This window comes from Vespa velutina, chromosome 2 (genome assembly GCF_912470025.1).
Source record: "Vespa velutina chromosome 2, iVesVel2.1, whole genome shotgun sequence".
NCBI classification, from domain to species: domain Eukaryota; kingdom Metazoa; phylum Arthropoda; class Insecta; order Hymenoptera; family Vespidae; genus Vespa; species Vespa velutina.
Genome location: NC_062189.1, coordinates 15,217,547 through 15,227,546, shown reverse-complemented (window position 1 = coordinate 15,227,546; position 10,000 = coordinate 15,217,547). Strand labels below are relative to the sequence as shown.

Sequence of the window (10,000 nt, the reverse complement as noted above, 5' to 3'; positions counted from 1 at the left end):
ACGTTGGCTGCCGCGTGGCTTCGAAGGACGACGAAATTATGAAGCGTATAAAGTGCGTGCGATCGGCCATCATAGTAGCTGTTGGCCGGTGAATGTGTGATCCGGGGGCAGCAGAGATCCGCCGGAATGACGAGCGAAGAGACGCCGACCGAGCAGCCCCCGGTAGATGACTGCCTAAAGGAGCGAAAATGGTGGTGCTTCTTGCTGTCGAGCATCTTCACGTTCCTCGCCGGGCTGCTTATCGTCCTCCTCTGGCGCGCGTTCGCCTTCCTTTGCTGCCGAAAAGAGCCCGAATTCGCCCCAAATGACCCGAAGCAGAAGGAGCATAAGTCGAACCGCCATGGGAAGGAGTTCGAGGGAACTTTTATGACTGAGGCCAAAGATTGGGCCGGCGAGCTGATTTCCGGACAGACCACCACTGGACGTATTCTTGTGAGTAACGAGAACTTCAAAAAAAAAAAAAAAAAAAAAAAAAAAAAAAGAAAAAAAAAAAAAAAAAAAAAAAAAAAAAAGAAAAAAGGAAAAAACAAGAAAAAAGAATCTTTCTTTATTTCTTCTTTACTTTTTCTTTTCCTTTTCTTTTTCTCTCTTCTTTTTTCTTTTTCTCTCTCTCTCTCTCTCTCTCTCTCTCTCTCTTTCATTCCCTCTTACGTTCCCATTTTGCGCGCCCATTCTTTCTTTTTTTCTCTTTGCATGTTAAAAATCTGATTGATTTACCAAGTTTCATCACATTGTCTTTACCCATCCGTTTTAAAAATAGGTATATCTTTCGAATTTGAAAGAGCATCGTCAACGACAAATAATAATACCCATACAAAGTTTCAACCGTTCGACTTAGATGTTTATATGTCATCGTTGATATGAGAACGCAAACACGCGTCGGATGCATGCTCCTCCCCCTTTTTCTCTTTCTATATTGCACGCGATGCGGCACTTTCACGGCGTACACATTTACAACGTTCCATTTCTAATATCTACGTGACATAGGGGAAACTAAAGGAAACTCGGCGTTCACAGAAATCGAACGCGCTTGTTTATCGAGAATATTAAAGGGAGAGAGATAGTAGAGATGTGTCGAGGTTTAAAGCAACGTTTTGACCTTTACATTTTGTAAATACTTCTCGAAACGCAATAACGAACCACGTCGTATGTCTCTCGAATAATAACAATATTAATAATAACAATAATAATAATAATGATGATAATAATAATAATAATAATGATAATAATAATAATGATAATAATAATAATAATAATAATAATAATAATAATAATAATAATGATTTTTCTTCTCAAATATTACATGATAAAGAAGATATTAAAGGAAAATGTGGGGGGAAAGAAAAGAGAAAAAATAAAAATAAAAACAAGGAATTTTTCATCATAGCGAAATTTCAGTAAAATCACGGCAATGTAGATGGCGTTGATAGTCCTCGAATGAGAGAGCAGTTTACGTTGTATGTGTGTGTTTTAGGCACGTTCGTTCTTTTTTAATTTTTTTTTTTTTTTTTTTAATTTTTTTTTTTGGAAAAAAATAAAAAATAGAAAATAGTTAAACGAGACGAAGTATCGTACAGATTAGAAAAAGAGAGAAAAAAATGTCGACCATTGAAAGATAGCATGCGTTCGTTCGTTCGTTCGTTCGTTCGCGCGTGGCTTGCTTCTCGTGAAATGTCAAATTTGACGCTAGCCGCCAAATGAGCGATCTATTTCTGTTAAGTACCATTATCCGTAAGAGTGATAGAGATAGATAGAGAGAAAGAGAGCGAGAGGGATGGTTCAAGCGATCCACTTCGTCTCCATTTGCGATCTCTTCCGAACGATCGCGTTCGGAAAGGTTCGTCTAACGATAATAAATCTTTCGTTAGAATTGTACGACACTCACGATCGCAATCTCGTATCACGCATTTGAGAGTGTAATCGATATTTCCGTAAATCCCTCTTTCGCTTTCTACGTAATCTCAGTGTGATCGGATGTCACCGAGCAAGACGTTAAAAAGAAAGAAAAGAAAGAAAAGAAGAAAAAAGAAAAGAAAGTAAAGGAAAGAAAAGAGAAAGGCAATGGAACAAAGAATTTTCTTTATTTATATGTCTTTCTGTATTTATTTATATAAATACAGAAATTATATATATATATATATATATTTTTATTTATTTTTCTTTTTATTTTATATTTCTCTTGGTATCCATCGATTCACGTTCTCATTAATATTACTTTCTTGTTTTCTTTGTTTCCTGTTTTATCTTACTCCTTTCGTTCAGTTTGGAAGACTAAACGCGTAGGAAAATTAGCGAATCATCCCCTCGGATGTGCGCGCGTGCGCCCATCGTCGTATGATGTTTTGCGAGGAGCTCGCACAAGTATTATACGTGGCCGGTGACCTAGTTTTCCCTGGGTGGATGGTTTCTACGCAGTGCGTGTGCTGCTTCACCCTAGAAACGGCGTTTCGTCGAGAGAAAGAGAGAGAGAGAGAGAGAGAGAGAGGCGATCGAACTCGATATCTTCTTTTCATCCTTTCTTATCCTTCATCCCTTACCATATCTTTTATCTTTCCCTTTCTCTTTCCTTTTCAACGAATTCCTTATTATCTCTCTTTCTCTTTTTCTTTCTCTTTCTCTTTCTCCATTTATTATTAGTTAGAATATTTTATGTTCGACGTGTTCCACTTTTCTAGAATGTAAATTTCATCTCTTTTGTATATATTTAGTTCGATCGAGAAAAAGAGAGAGAGAGAGAGAGAGAGAGAGAGAGAGAGAGGAAAAAAAAGAGATACAGATAACATTTATTATTTCGTATTAGAACATGAGGGTCACTTTATTTTTCTGTCGTCTATAATTGGACTTTAACCTTTGCACAACAAGCAATCGGAATGACCTAGTGAACGACCCACATAACGAAATCAGGTTCTTATTCTTTATAGCTCTTCCTTGTACGATACATCTGCGTAACTTTTATATCTCAGTGAGATTATTCCGCATATAGATGATAGGATATCGTTTCTCGATTCGTTGACGTCGTCGTCGTCGTCGTCGTCGTCGTCGTCGTCGTCGTCGTCGTCGTCGTTGTCGTCGTCGTCGTCGTCGTCGTCGTCGTCGTCGTCGTCTAATTTCGCTCGACGTCAAGCGCTAACAAAGAATCGATAAACGAAACCTTTTTGGTTTGCCCTTTCGAGGTCATCCCGTGTATAATTTATAATCGATGCTACATATATCTTTGCCACTGATTGCCAAGGGTTCGCGAGATATTTATTCGGATAGATCCTCTCCTTTTTCTTCTTTTTCTCCTTCTTTTCCTTCTTCTTCTTCTTCTTCTTCTTCTTCCTTAATTCTAATAATAGATATTTTGTATAACTAGTCTTATATATTCAATCTTCAAAGGATTGGAGAAACATGTATCAATAATTAATGATTAATAAAAAATAAAATTTTATCGAGATTCTTAACATTACGAATTCAAGAGCAATCGTTTTAGATTTCTTTTCGGGGAAGATCCTTTATTCTTAGGTATCTAAAGTGTAAACGTAAACGTTGATTGTCCCTTATACTTACATCACGCGAACTCAATCGATTTAGTGTCGGAAACACTTAAAATAATCTCAGATCGCTTTTACCTATCTCTTCCTCTTTCTATTAAGTCTAATCGTTTAAATACGATTTGCCTCGACTCGTTACGAAAATTTCACCGATGTACGATTTATTTGTATTTTATTTGTTTGATTTATTTGTATGATTTATTTGTATTTTAGTTGTTTTTTTTTCCTTTTTTTTCTTTTTTTTTTTTTTTTTCATTTATTTTCTTAATTCTTTCTTTTTTTAACGATCTGTACTGATCTATGACACGTTTTAATTTAGAAATAACATACACGTGACCAGTTATTCTTATTAGCGAATATGTCATCGAATGATTAGAAATTAGAATTTTTTTCATAGATGAAAATGAAAATAGTAACAGGTAATTTTTCGTGGGAAGCAACGAAAAGGATTAAGGATATGGATCATACTCCTAAAGGAAAGTAGATAACGGCGGTTGGCGACCGGCCAATATCCATTTCCAAGAATGTAACAGATTTGTCATGACGCCATTCGAAGTAAAATGTTAGGAGCACGCTCCCGTCCGACTAACACGAATTTTACTGTGCCAAGGCCCATTATCGATAGTTCTCGCTGCGGATAGGAGATAGAGATAAAGAGAAAAAGAGGGTGGAAGAGAGGAAAAAAGAAAGACAGGAAGAGAGAGAGAGAGAGAGAGAGAGAGAGAGAGAGAGTGAGAAAGAGATTCGTGTACTCCTATTTTCGAATAAAAATATATTTTTTGATTCTTTCTTCTTTTTTTTTTCAAACGAAATACTAGATCATTATCGATCACAATCAGGAATGCATGTAATAATGTTTTTTAATTGTGTTTGTCGATCGATAAATGAATCAATCTCAATCTTCTCGTCGTTACGTGGTTCCCGTTCATTTCCGAACGTAATTAGCGTGTAATTAGTAGATCCGTTTCCAACATCATCAATGTTCGACATCGATGAAATACCGAAACTAGTGTATACCTACGAATAGGGAATATTACAGGTGCGAGAGAAAGAGAGACAGAGAGAGAGAGAGAGAGAGAGAGAGAGAGAGAGCTCGTTATATATCTGACGAGCGATTTTGAATCATTCGTCCTAGGAAATAGAATAATGCTAAGGTTTGGCAACGTTAATCGTTGGCAAACGTTAGTTGCCGGCGTATCGTATTTATTTGCTATAACAAACTTACGCCATGTTGTTTGCTTTCTGCGTAGATTATTATCGAAAGATTTTCTTTGTGTTAGTTATATATATATGTATATATTATAACATTTATCTATATGATATAATAATTTTTCTTTTTTTAATTAATTAATATCGTAAAAAGATATCATAAATCAGATATTCTATGTATTATCGGATTATAGAAATTCTGAAGGATTTTCTAATAGTCCTTGAATATAATTCTTCTATTATCTTCTATCTCCCTCTCTCTCTTTCTTTCTTTCTTTCTTTCTTTTTTTCTTTCGTATTCGCGTATCAAATACATAATATCCATACGATCGTTAGAATCCTCTCGCTTTATGTCAGAAAAGAAAAGGGAAAGAAGGGTGAAACGTCGCTGACACGTAGGCCGGTAATTTTCCACCGTTGAATTTCGCGTTTACTTGTATAAATAGTCGAATTAGATAAACCCGGTTCAATCTGCCGTTGGCGCAAAACGACGTAAAATTGGATGTACGCCATCTCAGGATGTAAAACTTTCTTGCCTGGTACCCTCTCGGCTACCTCTCATCCTCCCTTTCGTATAACTCTCTCATAGCAGTACTTCATTTCTTTTTTTTTTTGTTTTTTTTTTTTTATATATACTCAGCAGAGAAGGTTTAAAAGAGTAGAAAGAGAGAGAGAGAGAGAGAGAGGGAGAGAGAAAGAAAGAGAGAAGGAATACATTGACGAAGATTCTTATTTCAAGCAGAGACTATGATTCACCGTTGTTATCTAAGTTGGATGACGATTCCAAAGATCGTTGATGATTCGTACACGTCAGATCATCGTTTCGTCACGGATATATCAAAATCTCAAATAAGAGTTTCCATCATACAGCCAAGAAATATATACACGTTATATGGAAATTTATACGTACTTGTGAGTACTAAGATTTCAATTATGCAAATTGAGAATCGTTATTGTAGAAAATTGCGAAAGATATAGTCTCATTTGCTTTTAGTTATAAGACTGTCCATGCTTTCTCTTCGTCGTATTTATTAATCTTAAATTTTTTATAACGTTATTAACAAGTTCTTTTATGCTCGAAAAATGACAAATCAAACGACGAATTGAAATGATAAAACGAAGGCAAAGAAAATCCCTTGACGAAGTCCGAGTTCATTCTCTCGTTCTTGACCTTCGACTTCTCTCATCCGTCCGTTGGACTAAATACATTTAGATAGTAATATAATGAAATTAGACATGGCGTTAAGAACTAAATCTTAGTCGATGCAATCATCGTTTCTTCATCCTTAAATCCCCATTCGATAAATTTCTTCCTCTCTTTATGATTGTATTAGATAATCGTCGTTCCTAATCTTCTATTTAGCTATTCGATTAATTCATTCTTCACTGAACGTCATTTTTTTTTTACTCTTTCTGTCCAACGATACTTTCGTTTAGTTCGAAGAATCGGGGTCGATTTTTTTACGCTTTCGGAATGAAATATTTTGATCGAAAGTGAGAAAAAGAGAGAGAGAAAGAGAGTGAGAGAGAGAGAGAGAGTATATGCATATGTCGTCTTGGTGACGACGAAAATAACCGAGAAGGCTCGTGACGAGACTGTCCGAGACCCACGCTAATTTTCATCCTAAAATAAGAACGGCAATCTTTATTTATAGCAAGGCGCGATAGGTCAGATTGTCCGCTCCTCAGGGCAAATTGCATTTTCTTAAGTAGCGCTCTGGCGCGCTCAAGAAGTGAAAATTACATTTCGATGTATGTATGTACGTACATATACATCTTCGTAAGGGATGGAACAGGACGTCGGTGATAGTGCAAGGATAGAAGGTGTGGGGAAGAAGAATGAGGGAGGGTGGGGTGGTAAGAGGTAGTGCCACTTCTACTTCACGGAGCGTTGAATGAAGTAGCTTTTGTAATAACTTTGCAAGAGTCGCGCGCTACACTAACGCGCGCTGCGTATATATTGTATATACGTATATGTGTATGCGTATAATGCAGTTGCATGTGGCGCTACATGCGAATCGATTAACGTGACATTTTTATATCTCGTGCTATATTTCTCTTTCTCTTTCTCTTTTCCATCTCTTTGTTTTCTTTTATTTTTTTTTTTCAAAAAGTTGAAACAATTAATTTCGCTTTTTCATTTTTGTTTCTCTCTTTTTTTTTTTTATTTCCTTCTGTTTCCCCCTTTTTCTTTCTTTCTTTTTTTTTTTTTTTTCTTTTTTTTTTCTTTACACGAAGACTTTCTACGATCATTATATTTATTTAACGCAATGTATTATATTATATATCGTATATATATATATATATATATATATATATATATGCATATGTACAATACATTTATTTATTTGTAATGAAAATAACAATGGAAATCGAGAGACAGTGAGACGTCACAAAGAACTGTGCTCGCGATAAATAAATCTCTTACCAGATTGCACCGCTTCGGTTCACCCACCCAGCCCCGTTTGTTCCGGTTTCTTTCAAGGATCTCTCTAATTCCTGATAGGAAAAGACGAATAAACAGAGCACGTAAACAACTCGAAGTCTCCGTTAAGAAGCTTAACAAACGGAAAGTACGAATTCGTCTTCCATCTTTTTCTTTTCCCTTTTCATTTCTCCCACCCTTCTAGCCACGAACTTATCCTCAGTCCAGTTGTCCTTTCGAAGATGCAATTGGTCAGAAAAGCTTCCGGTAATGGAGAACGATCCCCGTGGTGATAACCCACTGACCTATATCTTCCTATCATGCTCCAGTAAGTGGGAGATATATATATGTATACATATATACATATATATATATATGCACATATATGTACCAAAAGCAAGCAAGAAAGAGAAAGAGATATATATATATATATATCCAGAACAAGCAAGAAAGAGATAGACAGAGAAAGAGAGAGAGAGAGAGAGAGATACCAAAAGCAAACAAGAAAGATACAGAGAGAGAGAGAGAAAGAGAGAGAGAGAGAGAGAAAGAGAGAGAGAGAGAGAGAGAGAGAGAGAGAGAGGGAGAAAGAGAGAAAGAGAGAGAGGAGGATCGGTGTTCGGGCGTGTGCCGAAGGGTTGGAAAGTAGTGAAACGCCACCTTGCGTTTCATTCGTTGCTAAAGGAGAGGGGGAGGAGGATGTACTGAAGATTTGAAATAGAGTGAATAAGAGAGAAAGGTATCCTTCTGGCTGAAAGAGGCAATGCAATAGAGAAAGAGTAAAGAAGAGAAAGAGAAAGAGAAAGAGAAAGAGAGAAAGAGAGAGAAGCGACAGCCTCGTGACCAGGTCAAACGCAAGTTCAAACGTAAAGCTTGTCTTACCCCCGTTGGAGTGCAGCTGTACTCGGTTAACCCGGTAACGTATAGGTGCCGACACGTTGCAGCTCGCGCTACGAACGAAGCGAGGGAGTCGGAGAGGGTTGCCACCGATCGATATCATTGCTGGTGGTCACGGGTATAACATCCTCCTTTAGCCATACACGCGTTTATTGATAAAACTGACTCTTACTGCACCCCTCCGATATCATCTCCCTTCTCTCTCTCCCTCTCCCTCTCTCTTTCGCTCTATCTTTCTCTATCTCGATGTTTATTTCAGTAACGTTGGCTTTTCTTTGTGATATTTTCTTCAATTCACTGCAAATAAATCAGCCAGTTTATTCATATTATTATTATTATTATTATTATTATTATTATTATTATTATTATTATTATTATTATTATTATTTGTTCTTTTTTTTTCTTTTTTATCTTTTCTTTGTGAATAGATAAAAAGTAAATTTGTATCGAAAATCGAAAGAATTTATTCGAGTAAATCGATTTGTATCTTCTCATTTCAAGGTTACTTCTGAATGATTTGTAAAGCAAAGTTTTTTTTTTTTTTTTTTTTTTTTTTTTTTTTTTTTTTTTTTTTTTTTTATATAAATTCAAACTCAAGCACTAATTTTCTTCGGATTATCTAGTTATTTTAGATATAACTTCATGAATGAACAACATCGCAAATGGAATAATCAAGATTCAAAGTGTAATCAGTTGAACTATTTCGGAAAGGATATATCGTCCCGCTCTTCTCTGTGTTTCTACCAATAGAGAAAATTTATAATAATAAACAAGTTGTATTTGTTTTCATCGCCCACTCTGTATCGCCGTCATGTGGGAGAATAGGGGACGACGGGGTAAAGAGTAACGACTGGTGGGTGTCGAAATACGCATCGCGTTGGACAAATTTAACGAGCCACAAGCAAGAGTGGTTTAGTCGTGAACTTAACCATCAACTGATAATAATATATTGTATGAAAGAGAAGGAAGAGGAAATATAAAAAAATAAATGTGAGGGCCGATTTTGAGCATGCGAAGCGGGAAATCGTTCGAAATTTAACGAGGTAGTATCTGGAACAGAGCCAAGTTACTTGAAATCGATCGTTGCGAGTGATGTAGCTTACCTAGGATATACATACATACAATCCTATGCCTCTTTGGTTATTTACATTTCGTTTATATATATATATATATATATATATATATATTATGTATATATTAATATATATGTTTGGTCTAGGACAACCGTGGGAGCTTCGATTCTCTCTGATAATTCACAAACTCTATCATACCATCGAGTTTATGTATTTTCATATCTGTTTGTGTTTCGTGTATTACGTACGTACGTATGTGTTTGTGTGAAAGAATACGTACCATTCATTATGCGGATATACATGTACGCACGCACGCACAGACGCACACAAACAAACAAACATGAACCACGTGAACGCATTTGCTTATTCTATGTTAAGAGAGAGACTTTATTTCCTAGTTCGTATATCCCAAAGCCTACGTTTCGTATTTGTTTTTACATCCACCATCCTTTCGTTCCGCTACTCTATCATCGGTTAATAGTACCTACTCGAGAAATTTAAGATGTTATTGTTACCTTCTTTCTCTGTCTTTTCTCTCTCTCTCTCTCTCTCTCTCTCTCTCTTTCTTTTCAATTATTTATTTATTCTTAAAAAAGGACGTTCATAGTATCTGACACATTGTACTTTCTGTTTCAGGTGGTGCTAGTTTTCATTCTCAGTATAGCATCGCTTATAATATACTTCATCGATGCCTCCAGGTAAGGATTCTATCTTCTGTTATTTGATTATTATTATTAACAATATTATTATTATTGTTATTATTATTGTCATTATTATTATTATTATTATTATTATTAATATTGTCATTATTATCATTATTATTATCTCGAAAAACAATCCGTTGAATTTTGTACAAGTAAATA

The 10,000-nt window shown here is 35.8% G+C and overlaps 1 protein-coding gene across 42 annotated transcripts in view; it reads left to right on the top strand.

Annotated features, from left to right (window-relative positions):
• Window positions 1–10,000, top strand: part of LOC124946629 (calcium-activated potassium channel slowpoke) — a 76,155-nt gene that overhangs the window by 558 nt on the left and 65,597 nt on the right. For all 42 annotated transcript variants that reach the window (XM_047487546.1, XM_047487539.1, XM_047487538.1 and 39 more), the window contains exons 1-2: window positions 1–432; window positions 9,774–9,835. The exon at window positions 1–432 is cut by the window's left edge. In XM_047487546.1, coding sequence (XP_047343502.1) covers window positions 127–432; window positions 9,774–9,835 — 368 coding nt within the window. In that variant the 5' untranslated portion in view covers window positions 1–126. The remainder of the gene's footprint in view (window positions 433–9,773; window positions 9,836–10,000) is intronic.